The sequence below is a fragment of the Zonotrichia albicollis genome, chromosome 6, assembly GCF_047830755.1.
Source record: "Zonotrichia albicollis isolate bZonAlb1 chromosome 6, bZonAlb1.hap1, whole genome shotgun sequence".
Classification (NCBI taxonomy): domain Eukaryota; kingdom Metazoa; phylum Chordata; class Aves; order Passeriformes; family Passerellidae; genus Zonotrichia; species Zonotrichia albicollis.
The window spans coordinates 57,390,518-57,407,783 of NC_133824.1; the positions used below are offsets into that span (position 1 = coordinate 57,390,518).

Sequence of the window (17,266 nt, forward strand, 5' to 3'; positions counted from 1 at the left end):
TGGTGCTAATAAATTAGGCAAAAAGGAGTTTGGATTGGCCCTTATTGCTAGCAGTGTGCTAGGAACTCATGGCTTGGTTTTGTGGAAAATATTCCATTGCAATGCAAACTGAGGGTGTGTGTGAAGATAATGAACGTTCCACTTTTTTTTAGGCTGTTAAGACTTTTTTTTTGCATCAAAATATTATTTTCTTCCATTGTTCAGGTTTCTAATATTTAAAATTAAAAGACTGGAGGAAAAATGTCTTGCTGTGGATGGTTTTAGTTTTATAAAACCTGGAGGTGAATTGTTTCAACTTTTTGTGAGACTTTTTTTTCCATTGGTTTTAGTGCAAACATGTCAGGGAAGAGAAATTTAATCAGAGCTAATCTGTCAGCATCAGATGGAAACTTTTGGATACAAAAGTTTGCTAAGCTCTGTCTAGAAGTGCTGTATTTGCTGGATAGAGAATTAAAGTGCTTCTGTAGATGACTTAGATAAGTAAGAAATATTATTTCTGAGTTCAGTGAAGCAGTTTTGTGGTCATTTTATGAAGCAGAATTACTCTGAAAATAATAGGATGGAAACATCATCTCCAAATTTGAGGCTTTTAATATTAAGGGTTAAGTACTTAACTTTGTTCCTAAAAATAATCTAAAATTACTCACAAAAATCCATTTTCACACAGAGTTCAGGCTGAGTTCTACTGAATGGAAGCAATATTGCTTTAGCTGATCTCTGTCTCATTAATATTTTCAGACAGATATTGTATAAATACTCACTCTTGTGGTAACAGGGATGTTTACCACATCTCTCATGGCTGTACATGGCCTGTATTTTATAGCTGGAATAATTTCTTTAATTGTCCCAAATCATTCTTGTTATTTGTGTTAAGATAAAACCCGACATTGAAGTAAATGAACAAGCAAAATTGGATTTTAAAGAACTAGAAAGAATGAGCAAATTAGAAGACTCAAAGTAAAATTTGCACCTCCCAAAATTCTGAGCCCACTGATGTTTTACATTCACCTTCACACTGTGTATGTGTGTATGTACATATATATATATGTATATTTATGATTATCTAAACCACACCAGCACACAGATTTATACAGCACAAACTTCTGCACTGGCATACACATAAAAAAAGAGCCCAGGAGCACAGAGCTAGAGGCATCTTTTCATACAGTGCAGTACTTTGAAGGTGTGTTTACAAACTTTCCATTATATTTTAACAAGACAGGCAATTTAGGTGGTGTTCTCAGTGTGCAAATGATGTTTTGGCATCCTGCCTCCAGCAACATTGCTATCCTGAGTTCATCTTAATGTGACAAGAACTTGGTGTCCCACTAAAAAAAAAAAAAATCCTTTAAAAGTATTAAAGGGGGCAAAAAAATCAACAAGAGAAAAAAGCCTTGAGGCTCAAATCCAGCAAGGAGCCATGAAGTCATTTCACACAGGGATACTGACAGCTGCCAACTTTGCTCAGGAAACTTTTTTCTTTGAGGTGATCCCTTTGGTTCCTGTGCTACAGTTCAGTAGTGCTGGAGACCCTTTGTGTCCTGTGCTTGTTATTGGTGACAGTTTTGACACACTGAGGCACAGAGAGCAAGGCTCAGGATGGTTTTGATCCCTGGGTCTTAGTTCTGGACAGTAACAGGAGTAGGGACAGCACTCTGGAATTATTTTTTTGATGGAGAATGGAAAGAGAAAGATTTATGTGATAGGTGGACGATTGTCTGACAGACACAATTCAGCTTTTCCTGAAATACTGGGGAGATTTGCATGGAAATGAGGCAATGTTGGAGATAATATTCAAAATGGAGAAGATGATAAATAAGGATGGAGCAAAGTGTGCTAGAGGCGCAGAAGTTGCTGGAATTTTGCGTGAATGTAATTCTCATGAACTTTGGTTAACTTCTGCTTCTCTACTTTCCTCCTGCACCCACTGTAATTACTTTAGGGAAGTGATTGTGTTTTAATTACCATTTACCTTTGCACAGGATTTTGTGCAGTGTGTAAAATGCTAGACATGCCATTTGGAAAGGAGGTGATGGCTTTTTGAAGAAACAGGAATGATGAAGCATTATTACAAGAAATGGTTTCACTCATTTCACTAGTTAATTCTTATCTGTGTTTGTGTCATACTGTTCAGCTAAATGGTAAGTTAAATATTCCTGCCCCAACTGTCACCCTTAAAATCTGTGACCCATTAAACCTAAAATCTATTGCATATGAAATGTGTAAAAGAAGCCCTAATCAGCCTTTTACTTCAGAGCTCTTAGAGGGAAAGATTCTAGAATTAAGGTCTTTTCACTGCAAAATAAGGATTTTTCCAGCAATGTGATGTTTTTACCATTTAGTTAACACAGGGTACTGCTGGTTGCCCTGCTGCCTGTTGTGGTGTAATTGCCACCATTTTTCAGGCTGTGCCTTCCCATATGTTGCTTAACACCCTTGACTAATGTGATGAGGAAGACGCAGACCCTGGCAGTCCCAAGACCTGTAAAGCTTTCAGATGGAAAGAAATGCAGGAAATTCAATCCAGATACCAACAGGAACCCCCTGAGCTTGTGCAGGGCTCTCTTTCTGATGGCTGGCACTGTTTCTCAGGTGAAAGAATGAAGTAATTTGATAACCTGAGTGGCTGTGGAAGGCAAAGTTGGGCAGGGAATGTGTGTGCAAACTGATTTGAAGCTGCTTAGCATCAGACCTGGGAGGCCTTGGCCCCTCATCCTCAGGGGTTGAAATGAGGAATTTTCTTGTCAGTGCTGCTGAATGACCTCAGCCAACTCCAGCTCTTGTCCATCACTGCCACAGGACTGGAACCCAAACTCACTGATAGCTGTGGGCAATGGTGGCTTTAATTTAAGACTGTGTTTTGCAATACCATTTCAGCCACTCTTGGCTTGCGGCTCTGTGCAAAAGTGCAGGTGGTCAGGTCATCACATCTGTGTGGCAGCAAGACTTTGGAGCTTTAAAGTAAGTATGTTCCATTAGCTGAGTGTGCTCATGGAAAAAAATAATCTCCTAGGTTCACCATTTAAACATTAGTGACTGACCACACAAGTGCAGTTGAAAGCCGTCATTTTAATAAAAATTTATACATAAGGAATGCCAAATGCCCAACTGCCTCCAAAGCAGCTGTCCCTCCCTTCTGTGCAGTGCCCCTGCAAGGGGAAGAACAGTGGGAGCTCCTACACTTTGCTACTGATAGTCATCTAATTTACATATTCATTAAGTTCTTGTCAAGCAAATATCAATGTTAACAGGGATTTTACAGGCTTATCTTTTTTATCACTATCATCTTAATTTAGGATTTGCACTACTGTAGTATCAGGAGGGTTTAAAATAAAGCCTGGATGTGGCACTGGATGCCATGGTTTAGCTGAGGTGTTGGGGCATGGGTTGGACTCAGTGATCTTTATTGGTCTCTTCCAACCCAGTGATTCTGTGAATTCTGTGGAGCTGCTGGGCCAGGAAAGCAGGGGTGGCTGTCAGTGGGACCCAGGAGGAGCTGTGCATGTTGTGTGGCTGCAGAATGGGATGTAGGAATGCCACCCAATGCAGGACACACATCTGGGCCAGGCTGCTGGTGGGATCAGACTGGAACCTGCAATCATAGTGGGCTTTTGGCCAGACACAGCTGTGTGCAACTCCCCCCTGATGGTTTTGGTGAGGAGTTCAGAGCTGAATTTCATGGCTGAATCTAGAGCTTTGCCCATTAGGTTCTCCTCTGCAAGGTGGGTTTGACAATGCACACTTATGGGAGGATAAATACATTGGATGATGTGTCATGGGCTAAAGGAGTAATTGGAATAAAGTTTTTTTTTTAATGCTTTGGATGGTTTTAGAAGAAAAATGTAAAAGTTAGTGTGCTCTGGTGTTGGCATCTCCCTGTAAATGTGGAAAAACCGTGATTGAACACTGATGTAAAACATTCCTGGGATGGGGGAGAGTATTTTAACAGCAAAATATTTAGTGGGACCAAGGATTTAGAATCAGGATTGGCCTTTTGAAGAGCTGTAAAACCATGGGACTGTGTTGGTGCTTTCACAGGCACAGCTGGCAGACAGGAGTGTCCCTGAGGGGGAGAGGTGGGAGGCTGGGGCTGGCATCAAAGAAGTGCTAAAAAACAGTGATGGGGGAGGGGGCTTAGCAGGATTATTTTCTCCCAAGTAGTAACTTGGTTGAAATGTGTTGGTGGATCTGAGGAAAGCTATTTCTGTTAAGAAAGTGGCAGCTTTTGGCTGCTGCTGCAGCATCTCAGTGAGGCTGTTTGCACTGTAGGAGATGGCCACTGCCTGGTGTTGCACCAAACAGAGCCTGCAAACATTTTGCAGTCTGAGCAGATGTATTAAGGTGAGGTGGAAAGAAATAACAGAAAACTGCTCAGCTTCTAAAAACATAAATCAGATATTTGGGTACTGGGTTTCTCTCTACTCATATTTAGTAAATTCTAGTGGTTTGAGCCTGTCTGGATGCCAGACACCCACCTTGTTCCTGTCACACGTTCTCACCTTTCTCTTCTCTGGCTGCAGTTATATCTGCATAATACCTTTTTTTTTTTTTCTTTATTATTCTTAAATGTGATACCCCAGAGGTGTTACCATCATTTCTAATTGGTTTGGCCAGTGGCACATCTGTCCTGGAGCTGCCTGGCATTGGGTCTGCTGGACGTGGAGGGAGCTTCGAGCAGCTTCTCACAGATGCCACCCCTGTGTACACAGAAACCACCCTCTCAGTACCAAAATTAGGCTGTGCAAACCCAGCACAAAAAATGTATGTTGGAGTTCTTATTTAATCTCTCCTGAATGATAGAAATTTAATAATACTTACCTTAAAATCTTGCAGGAATAGCTTATGTCAAGAATTAGTCAAAGAAATTGCAGCTAGCCTCAACATGCAGAAATGAAAATCTATATTTTTCCATGATCACTGCCTCATAGAATTGTTTATGTTGGAAAAGACCTCTATGGTCATTGAGTCCAACCATTAACCCAGCACTGCCCAGCCCACCACTAACCCAAGTCCGCAAGTGCCACATCTGCTGTCACTTAAATCCCTTCAGGGATGGTGACTCCACCACTGCCCTGGGCAATCTGTTCCACTGCTGGACACTCCTTCAGTGAAGAAATGTTTCCTAATTTCCAATGTACCTCTCCCTTGGCACAACTTGAGGCCATTTCCACTTGTGCTGTTGACTGATATTTGGAAGAAGAGGCTGGTACCACCTCACTAATCTTCACAACTACAGTTTAGAGGAACATTGTATATGCTTGGATTAATAATTTTCCAGGACGTAAGGAAAATCAGATCTCTCAATTAAACCTTCAGTTCCTTAAGGCAGATGTTCCTATCTGGATGTATTTAGCATACAGTCAGGATAATAGGAGATCGGAAATGCTTTAGGATTATTTAAGTAAGTCTGAGTCATTTTTTCTTCCAGAAAGTTCCTTATTTTTAAATAGGCTAAAACATTTATGTAACACCATTGCTAAATCATTCAGAAATGTTTTATAAAAGTACAAATGTAAAAACATTTTATACGTAAAAATATATAGTACTTGGGTTCTCGTATGTAATTTTGGGGAGATTTTCCACACTTAAGAGTAAAAATAGAAACTACAATTATAGTTGAACCACTTACCTCACCTTTAGGACTGAGAAAAAATATTTCTGCATCATTACACCAAATTTATCTCTATAAAATTTAGTGAAGACTGTTCCAGATCTACACACATAGAACAATTGAGTTAATGAGTGTTGCATGACTGTAGGAACATAACAGGAAATGTTTGGAGAAATTCAAGTCATTATGGAGAAGGTGAATAAATGCAGTTTGACCTAAGCAGTCTTTTAATGAAATTGGATAATTTCACCTTCAACCTCGTCTTTCCTGTTTATTGTAAATGGAGAAACTAAATTAAAACTATTGAGTTTTAAGTGTATGAACAACTTCAGAGATTTCTTTAGAGGTTGTTTAAATACTTTTCCTGTAAAGAGAGGCACAGCATTTTATTTTCTTTCCTTTCAGAACCTTTTGCACATGTTTTTTACTGCCAATTCCACCTGCCAAAAATAATTAAAATACAGCAAAAGTGAAATGCCCTTGGTAGTGCTTATCTGCCTTTGTTTTTTTTTTTTATAGGTGAGGGGTAAGACTCACACTTGTCACTTCAATATTTTCTCATTAAGTAGAGATTCTCTGACAAATCTTCACTTGCTAATTATGGACAATGATGGAGAGCCTTAACCCACTGAAGGTGCCAGGAGCATTAGATGCTTGTCAGCATCTCCAAAGTTCTGTTGCATACCAAGGCCTGCAAAATGATAAAATCAGCTTTTTATATATGTCCTCCTTTTCTAGTTATTATGTAGAGAACAGGAATGGGGAGAGTATTTATGGAGAGAGGTAAATTATGAAAAATCTTCTCTCCCCCAAAACCTGCAAACCACCCTCATCAGGGTGTGGGCATGGGGGAGCACCACGAGTGAGGAGAGCCTTTGAGGCACAGCTCCAAAGCTGTGAACATCTAAGCAGGCTCCCTTCAACTCTTTGCCAAAGATCCCCTATGCAGTAACCTGTGAGAGAAGTGGAGTATTTGGATGAACTCAACCATTTTTACCATTTCCAATTGGAAAGGAAAGCTTTGGTTTCCATCAGAGAAACATTGCTGAGTTTGTCTCTGCAATCTCCACAGCCTGGTGGATTCTGGCTAGGTGGTGTGTACAGGAATTTTGTGTGCTTGATTCAATGATTCATTCTACCCATAATTTCTTGAAGAAACTTTTTTTTTTTAAGTACAACTTTTCCAGGGCCCTATATCATGAGACATAAACCCAGAATTTGTTCTCTGGCTTTATATTTTTCTACAATTCCTCTCTGCCAAGAGGAGTTAATAGGTGCCAGGTGCTCCAGACAAGCTGTGTTCACCATGGCATCCTTAGCTGTTTCCAGCCTGGCAGGTGACAGAGTTGCATCTCTTTGTGCCAGTCTTGCAGGGCACATTTTCAATCAGCCTGTGTGCTCTGGGTAGGTCTGCATGGCCAGCTGGGTTGCAGGAATTGGATTTGCAGGTGCAGTCTAGCTGTAGTTGTAGGTTGTAGGAATTCTACTTCTGCAGAAAAACAGCATTTTGGGGGCAATTGGGGCTTCTCTATACATTTATGATGATTTGCAGTAACATCTAACATCAGGGATTTTGTGCCCTCACATACCTGATGAGATGAGTGCATGATAAATCAGCAACTGTTCAAAAGGATGAGGGATGTTGCACTTAAGAGAAGTGATATTTCATCAGGTTTGTCTTGCTGCAGAAGTCCAAAAGAGCAGAGAAAGCTAAAGAAATTTGAAAAGTCATGTGGCATTCATCCGTCTAAACTTTCCTATAATCCATATGCTTGTACTCTTAAGTGTTGATATATGTCTGAATGGATACAGAGGAATAGAAAAATCTTTCTGTAGCTTGCAGATATGACACAGCAATCAGAAAAGCAAGGAAAAAACCTGCCCTTGCAGCATCACACAGACTGTTATTCTGCTCTGTTTTCTTAAACAGAAATCTTGTGTTCATTTGTGCTACACATTGTGTGACTTTGGTTTGAATTCTGTATTTGTGATGAACTTCGACATCTGATTTCTAGCTGGACACAAAAATATCACAGTGTGAAATGGGAGTACAGTTCTTCTATTAGATAGGTTTTAGGAGAACACCATGTTGCTTTAAAAATGCCACCTCTCACGTAGGGGTGATGTACAATAGTAAATTGGTTTGAAACAAAGTGAGATTTCTGGAATGAGGTAGAAATGGGTTGTGTAGAGGGAAGACATTAAGCACGGAGTGATAGAAGGCATTTTTTCCTTTCACAGTGGTTTATTTCTTACCATTTGTAGGCTGCAGTTGTTTTGTTTTTTTTTTTTTAAAGCACTATGGAAATGCATAACTGAATTCTGCTATAAAGTATGTCTGAGCAAAGATTATTAAAAATGACAGGCACATTTCTGTGTATTTGATAATGTCAAAAACAGAAGTAGTGCAGCACATTGGTATTATGAGATACCAGAATATTTCTCTTTTCTGAAAAGTCTGTAATGTCTAATGTTAGAGTGTAAGACATAAAATTCTCTGACATTATCTTTGAATTATGATTAGCATTTACTAGAGTATACATATATATTTTCAAATTTTTTTTTTTGCAGCTCTTCTTTATGCAACTATTTTTGGAAACGTCACCACCATTTTCCAGCAAATGTATGCCAACACCAACCGGTACCACGAGATGCTGAACAATGTGAGGGATTTCCTAAAATTATATCAAGTCCCAAAAGGCCTTAGTGAAAGAGTCATGGATTACATTGTCTCAACCTGGTCCATGTCTAAAGGAATTGACACAGAAAAGGTATGAGTACCTGAGGTACCACTTTAGATAGCAAGAGTTTGTGTCCATTGTGTGCTTTTCCTGTATAGCAGCTTATAATTTACTTACAAATTCTTAACTGCATGCTATACCTTTAATATGTTGGTGTTTGGAAAACAAAAAGATTGTTTTTAGAGTGGACTGTTTTGCTGCTTTGAATGTATGCCTTTCTTTTTCATTGTTGTAAATGTTTTCTGCTTTCCAGTCTTGGTTTGTCTAAATGCTAAATAATTTTAATGTACTTAACAATTGAAATCAATGGGAAATTGGTCTTCAGATTAGGCCAAGAACATAGTTTGGTGTCTAAACTACATCTGTATTATCCTGAGAAATATTGGCATCTGTGCATTGCAATTAAATGAGTTTGATTGGCTTGGACCTTTTGCTGATGCCCAGGCCAAAGACGTATCCATCAGCATAATTAGTATAAGATTTAATGGCAGTAGAGATTGATGTGCCTGAGTTCAAATCTCTGGAATGGCACTTTGGCCCTTTGGTAGGAAGGCACAGAGAATGTGATATCCTTGGCATCCATGCCAGGGTGGAAGTCCTGCAGGACTTTAGCCCTCAGAAGGAACTGATCATTTAGGTTTCTTCAAAATCTGGTTTAAGAAGATCATCTTTGGAGAGTGGTTCATCATGTGCCAGGACTGACCTCATGGCTTGTCCTCAAGAATTCTCTTTCTGCACTGCATGTGCAGTGAGCCTGTCCAGCCTTGGATATTTCAGAGAGCTGAAGTCAGATGAGGGAAGGGCTCCAGCCTTGAACATAGGGCAAGATAAAACAGCTTTAGGTTCAGATTTTTGTTCAGTGAGGATCAGCCATGCTCCTGTGGCTCCTGTGGACCTGGTACACGTCAGCTTAAATTGGGCATTCAAGCTCCAGTATCCATGATTTCCCTCCTGAGAACTTAAAGGCCAAGGGTCCAAAGGAGTTAAGGAAGAGTCATGACAGATGACAGATGACTCCTGAAATGTGCTTGCAGAGCTTTAAAGTTCTTTCTTCAGTTGAATCTCTGGTGCAATATGGGAGGGTGGTGCAGATTGTTCAGGTATTCCAGGATGAAATCTCTGCACAGAAAAATTTAGTCTTACATCATGTTTTTGCAACACCAGTTCTCTGATTTATCATCTGCTATGAAATTCAGTTTACCACAACAAATACAACTACTTTAAGTAGCAAAATCTTAATTTCTTTGATTCTTGTGCTTCAGTATGCCACATTCTTTAACATGCTAACTTCTTAAACTAATACCCTAATTTCCTAATCCTGATTTACGTGTTAAAAGTGAGCTTTTTTATTCTAAACTCCTGTAAATGCATTCAGTCCTACTGTATAAACTTCCAACTACATGAAAATTCAACTGCCATTTGCATTTATCTCCTTGCTGTTAAGCCAGAGTCCTGTGTTTCTCCACTGCAGTTTCATTAGATTTTAATGATGCTTTGCAGTTAATTAGGAGAACCTATGCGTTAATTACTGAAATTTCCTACCATAGTTTCCGCATGTCCGGTTTTATAGATGATGAAAACACAGTTAGAGCCCTAATCTCTGACTCATGGCAAGCATTGTTCTCTGGTCTGTAGGATGGAGTGGCTGCTTAGCTAGATAATTAATTTACCTGTAAAATCTGTGACTTAGGTTTTGAACAATTTTTCCCTTGGTGAAGACTTGCCTAAACCTAGGCCTGGATGCAAACCCAGTTTAAAACAGTGGAAGGATTTCAGGAACCTCTGCATCTGGACATCAGTAGTTGAACTAATGGAGCTTCCCAAAAAAGCCCATGGTACAGAAGAACACAGACAAGAGAAATGTAAGAACTTGAGCACTGGGTTGGATATTTTGGTATTTTGTGTCCCTTACAGCCTGCAAAAGTCTGCAAAAGCAGCAGCTCCAGTGGCCTGTAGTGCCTGCACAGAGCAGCCCAGGGGCTGGATGAGGGCAAGGACACGGCAGTTTGCTTTCTGCAAAAACCTTGCCTTTAGCAAAAGCTTGGGAAGCTGTGTTGCAGCCAGCCTTACATTTATCTCCACTCAGGAAGGTGTCATGATGTACATCACCCAAACCATTGCAAATTAAAGCTGAAAAATCATAGAAACAGAGGTACAGTCCTAGAGATTGGTCATCTAGGGTGGGTGGCTTCTCTTGCCTTTTCCATTAACCCTTCAAGCCTTGCTGAAGACCCTCTGTACTTACATTGCATCCATCTGCACCAAACCCAGAGCAGCCAGAGGATGGGAGCAGAGGGACCCCGAGGTACCCAGTGTCACATCAGATTTATTTTTGTGGCTACAGAGAGGCTGGTGGGATGCACTGCACCTGCAGCTGAGCTGCTGAGTCCAGACAATGCTCCAGCTTGGAAGAGGGGATTCTTCTTCCAGATCTTGGATTGCTTCTCTGCACTCCTTCTTCTGGCAGCCTGGACCTGACCTTAGAGGTTTCTGCAGTTTCATTTTGAAAGCTCCAGCAATGACATTCTGAGCAGTCTGTTGTGAGGATGTATTTGCATCACATGATTTCCCATTTTCCTTAATTTTTATGAACTTTTCAATAAGCTGCTTATTATCTTGCAAAACACACATGTGCTCATGACACAGCATAATTACTGAGGAATTTCAGCTTTTAATTTTTCATCAGACAGATCAGACAATTTCTATCATCCAAGGGTGTTTTTCAACCTAACATACTGTATTACATCCTAAATTGTTCCACATATATCTCCATGGTCACACTGGAGTGTGTTTTGGGACATCATTTGCCCCAAATTTGTAATACATTTAATTCAGTCACACAGCATGTTAAAATGACTGTGTTTTGAATCCCAAATTTAAAGAAAAGAAGAAAGAATGAGTTTTTTATGAGTATTACAATAGATTTCTGTGGCGTTGGACAATCCCAGCATTGAAGGAACAAGAGGTAACATGTGTTTCTTTGATAATTAAAGATTTTAAATTATTGTGCTTGAAATCAAAATATAAGTTAAAAACTTGATTGAAATTACTACCACTTCACATCTGTTGATTTGCTGTCCCAATTATTTATCCCTGAATAGCACATTCAGTGTGCAGTCTCAAAGAAGATCTTGGCCAAAAGTGAAGAGTCCTTACATGAGAACTGAAGGCAAAGTGGAAGTTAGACTGGAGGAGGTGAAGATCTAATCCTTGCTGTCTGTGTAGCAGGATGTCCTGAAGAGAATTTAAAATCTCAGTGTGCTTTCCTTGTATGTGGAAGAGGATTTGGTCTCCCACACTGAAGTGGAGGTGCTTTAAGCTCAGAATTTTGGCTTCCCTGATCTCCTTGGGAATAACTCATCTTCAAATCTTGCCTTCAGACCACATTGCTTCAGCCTGTCTCTGAGTGCTCACAAACAAGGAATTAACAATGACACTAAAAGCATTAGCATATTTATTATTATTACCTAAGGGGAAGCAATTGGCCTCTGATCCATAATCTTAAATCACTTAAACATGAGAGCCCTCCTCTGACAGCTGGGATGAGAGATGTAATACATGGACACTTATCTCCTGGTGTAACTTTGGCTCAAACAAGATGGGATTTTTTTTTAAATTTTTTTTTTAATGTTTAGTGATGCAGATTTTTGGGGTTATTCATCTAATAACGAGTAGGGTTAAAAACCTGACAAAACTGAAAAGCTTTTATATATTAAGCAGTATCTCTCATCCATCAGAACCTGGGGTTGTTTTGTGAGAGGTAAAAGAGGCACTGCTTTATGTGTATGTGACCATTTTAAAGTAGATTTAAAAAAATCTTTGCAGAAATAATTTGGTGTATGAAATACACTGAATTCAAATATCTTAGTTTTTATGAAAATATCCAGGCAGCAAGTGAGAAATTTATAGATACTAGCTCTTCTGTGAGAAATAGGTCATTATCCAGGAAAGCAGAACAACCATTAACTAACATGCAGATGTCTCAAGGTCTTATCTAATGATAACACTGAAATGTCTGTAAAACCCAAAGGTTTTCTCATCTTGACCTTTGTGCTGTTGTATGGCTTACAATTTGCTCAGAAGGCAATTAAATAAATGTCTGTCATGTTTTAGCAGTAGTTTCCTTCAGAAAAGCCATAGGTTGAATGAGAAAAAAGTAATCTTGTTTAGTTTCAACCTGAACATCAATGGCAATTGGGATAATGAAAGCCAATTCCACATTGCGCTGGCTGAAATGGAAATCACAGGAACATAACACAGTATTAGAATTATTCACTGCCAAGCTTTCATAATGGAGATGGGTTTATGTTAAATAGACACAGGTTGTAACTTCATTAAACATGAATCTACATGAGGACAATGCAGCTTATTCATGTTTGTTGTTAATAAAAGCTTCAAGAGATGTAGAAATAATTAGTGATACCCTGGGACAAATTGAGGAATCAGGCTGCCATTCCTGCCATGTCCCATCGATTGAGGTGCTCATAAGTGCTGGCCGGATTTCCTTGTGGATGACCAGGAGTAGAAGCCTGCCAAGCTTTGTGGCCAAAGAGAACTTCCACAACATTACCTGGGACAGCTGCACACAGTTCCCTGCTGGGAAGGGTCATTTGGACAAACATTTTTGTTTTGCTGTAGAGGCTGCAGAGGTTGTTGGTGGTTTCTTGCAGGTTGGGATGAGGTGAACAAGGAGTTGTGGCTCACCTCCCAGAGCTGAGCTAGGAACAGGTACAGTTGGAATCCACAGATCTCTGGAGAGCGGGAGGCAGGAGAGATGCTCAAAATCTCACTGTCCTTCCCATGGGTCCGTGAGTGGGGCCTGTGCACTGGTAGAGCTTTCTGTTTCCCCTTTATGGATTGTTTGCCTCTTGGATGCACTCTGCAGGACCAGGAGAGAGTATTCACAGTTATCTCTGCCTCTTGGATGTAATATCTTGGGATTAATACAGAATAAATGGTGATTTTGTCATGCTTGAGGAGATGCCAGGCAGGGCTATGGAGTTGCTCATGAGTTTAATTCCTGAGGGAGTAAGTCCCTGAGTGGATGGGCCAGGCAATTTCCTGGGCACTGCCACCAAAGAGATGGAGCAGACAAAGGGGCTCTCAGTTCCAGACCACATCTCAGGGAAGCTCTATCCACATCTGGTTTCATCCTTCATTTCCCTGAGTGTCTTTACACAAAATGAAGCCACCTCCAGAAGATGCACAAAATGAAATAATGCACTGAACAATTCCATTCTTCCAAGGCTGACCTTAAGTGTCAGAAACTGTTGTGACTTGAGAAATTCTTTGATGCATGACACATGCTTTCTGATATTTCTTTTTCTTGTTTTATCTAAAAAGCTGGTTTTTGAGGATAGATTTCCCAGTAGTGTGCAATCCCTTGCCCCATTAGAAGGCTGTGCAATAATTTTGCTTGTGGTAGCTATGACAATAAAACTGAAAACTATAAAACCTTTAAATATGCAATCTTTAGGCAACCTGGGATCTACTACTTGTGGTCACCATGGATGTTATCAGTGCGCCACTTTTCAGTGCATTAGACAGACCAGTAGCTCCTGTGCTGGTGAACCACTTGATTCCTTAAAGGACATGTTGCCTTTCTTCTTGCCCTGATTTTCAGAGACTCAGCCAGATTCTATGTGTATTGACAAAACAGAATTTAATGGACTCTACAGCAAATTTCTAGGGATTTTTTAAATGTGTCTAACCAGTTACTTGGCTAAAAAAAACAAGTTAATTTTGCTATGATACCACTAAATCTATCAATTTGAATCACTGCTTCAGCTCATATATTATTAATAAGAAAACAAGCCAAACTCAGATGTGATTTTCAGATTTCAACTTTAGAGCATTTAAATCCAAGTGACCTTGGATCTTAGTGCAATTAAAACAGAGCACAACATTGCTGCTGACATTCAGTTCTTAGGGCCAAGATACTCAGAGATGTGCTAAAGACTACCCTAATGCATTCAGGGTTAATTACTGCTCAGCTCCATACATCATCTTTGAGATCCTTACAAAATTACCTGATTATTACAGAAAAAGGCTGTGATTTGCCAATCAAATGTTTTCTTACCTTTGTCTCTTTGGCCTCCATCCAGTGCTGAATGTTTTGGCCAGGCCTGAAATAGAATTCCATACTCATATGAGCCAAATCTTTCTAAAAAATCTGAGTGACTTGGTCAGCTGCCTAGTGAGTATTGTGGGTTTTTTGTAAAGAGCTGACCTTGATTCTGACTGCTGAATATGTCTGAAAACCCAGAGTGGCCTTTCTCCACAAAATAAAAAGACCTATCTGTGGCCTCAATGGGTTTGAGGTTGGAGTTTATTTTCTTTATTTTCAAAGCTGGCATTTTTAGTATCTTGGATATTTGTTACAGTTATTAATTCAGGAAGCAGTCCTAGTTATTGCACCATAGAATGTCAAAGCTCTTGGCTTGGTTATCAGTCAATATATTCCCAACATACAACCCCCAAAATGTGGGAATCCTGTGTGCTGAAAGAGGATTGATAGCTAATGTTCATTATTCATTGGCCTCTGCCCTTTTTGTTGACAAGTCTTAGCAGATTCTGTAACACCTGCTAAGTCATTCTGTAGTGTTTTCCAGCTGGGAAAGATTTTTTTAACAAATACTTAAACCTGTAAACCCATCCTAAAAGTTATTGTTTGGACGCGCTCTTAATCTGTGCAGTTTTTGTTTTGATTCATTTGCTTTTGTTTGAAGTTTTTATAATCTCTGCTCCCTGTAGAGTTCTTTGAGCTGCTCAGGAAGCTTATCTTGAAATGCCTGCACATGCTGGGGCAATGGATGAGAGAGTTAAAAAATCAGATGGAACCTCCTGGGGAGTTTAATTCCCCACCCCTACAGATATCGAGCTGAAAAGACTGTGAGACCTTTTGTGCTAATTCCCTGTGAGTCTTCCAGAGCTCATTCCTGTCTTTTCCCATCTCTAGCAGCAGCCACAAGCCATTCTCTCACTGTCAGCATTTTCCATATGAGATGATCTAGAGATGATGGTGCTGTTGAGTCTTTGCTTTGGGACTCATCTTGCTGGGGTCTGCATCAGCTGGGTGCCAGGTGGTGATGGCAGAGTTCAGCAATTGTCTTACACTGACTTGGAGGAGATTCAGTTTCCTGTGCAAAGAGGGAAAGTGATAAATATTATTCTGTTCATTTAAATATTTTTCTGTTTCTTTATTCTACTTTCTCCTCCCTCAGCTTTGGAGTGGCTCAGGTATTTGTGGATACCAGTGTGCTGTTCAGGGAGCCTTGCTTCTTTCCTGGTGAAATCAGAGTTGGTACAGCCAGCAAAGATTCTCCTCTGGGTAGAATTCAGCATTCTCCTCTGATTTTGCACTGATATGTAGCAGGTTCTGTTCTTTCATGCTGCTTGGACACATAAGGGAGAGCTGGCTGCAAAGTCTGTGGCTACAGATTTATTACAAAGCAAATTCTGTAGCAGCACAAGCACCTGTCCCCTCCAAGTGCTCCAAAACCCTCAGTTAGCACCTGAATCCCCTGCCTGCCTTACAAACTGCAGGTTTCACTGCCAAAGGCCACCGAATCTGCTAGAAAATCTCCTCTTAAGAAATCTGTCCTGATGGTTTTTGCTGCACTGTTGGAAGAACACACAGGGCAGAACCAATGTCCCAGCTGAGCTTTGGTTCTGTTGCCAGGATGTGTTGGAGGTATTTCCCTCACAGTGAAAAGACTGACAGAGCATTGCAGAATATCCCCTCCCTTAACCTTTTTTTTTTGATTTGCACCCACATGTGTGCATTTATACCCAGTATGGACTCAGGGACAGCCATGGTGCTACTAGTTTGTATTTCTTTGGCTGCATGCTGCCTTAAAAATGCTGAGATCTCAGTGAGAGCAATTCACTACAAGAATGTCCAAAGTCTTGTATTGTCAGTAAGGGGTCATTTTCATGAATATTCATCTGAATTTGAAGTGCTCATTTGAAGAGCATGCATTAAACACGTAGCTGAGTGTTGCAATTGTCTATCTTTGCTCTCTTTTTTCCCCTACATGTATCTACATTTATCTATGGCAGTCAAAAATGCCTTGCCAAATCTTCTAGTATTAAATATTTGTTTTTCTTGTCATCTGTTTCATTCTCTGCTCTCAATGCCTATGTAGCAGGCAGGAAAAATCAAATTAAGCATATTTGTTCCTGGCTAACTCTTAGATCATTACTCATTCACTGCTGATGTTGATAACCGATATCTCCATATACCTCTGTACAGTGATTTGTCATTAGGAAAATCACTTTATCATGACATCAGAAAATTCCTGAATTATGCTTTCTAAGACTGGCTTTTCTCTGTGCAATGGATTTTTTTCTCTCTCTCTTCATATTACAGTGTGTAATGATAGATATGCTGCTTGTGTCTATAAAAAGAATGATTCTTTGAGTGTTCACTTTTAATACTCTGTATTTAAGTCTGTATTTGTGAGGAAATGATATGCTGCTTTGTACCCAAGTGTTTTTTATTCTTGAGGGACACAATTATTTTACAGTCCAAACAAGCAAAGGGTCTTGGAATATCTCAGAATATTACAGGAACAACCTCTGCATCAGCTTTACCAATTTTTTCTGCAGTTTGGAAGCTCAAAAGCTAAAGTTTGGTAATCAGTCATGTATGAACACAGACATTTTTCTTAAGAGCAATGTTTGAGAATTCCTAGCTGGTGGCCTTGTTAAGTCAAAAGCACTTAAATTTCTGATAGTATTAAAGGGACCTAAAAAACTTATAACCATGATTCAGGCCCAAGAGTAGATAAAAATGTTCAAAATCATCAATCATGGTAGAAAAGAAAGCAGAATTTTTCATTAAGTTACTATTGAGATGAAGAAAGATGGCATGTTTCTGTTTTATTGTAATAAAGACAAACTTTCTGTTTGA

General features: G+C 39.8%; 1 protein-coding gene across 1 annotated transcript in view; it reads left to right on the forward strand.

Annotated features, from left to right (window-relative positions):
• Positions 1 to 17,266, forward strand: part of KCNH5 (potassium voltage-gated channel subfamily H member 5) — a 160,489-nt gene that overhangs the window by 94,002 nt on the left and 49,221 nt on the right. Inside the window, exon 8 of the mRNA XM_005491639.4 lies at positions 8,183 to 8,382. Coding sequence (XP_005491696.3) covers positions 8,183 to 8,382 — 200 coding nt within the window. The remainder of the gene's footprint in view (positions 1 to 8,182; positions 8,383 to 17,266) is intronic.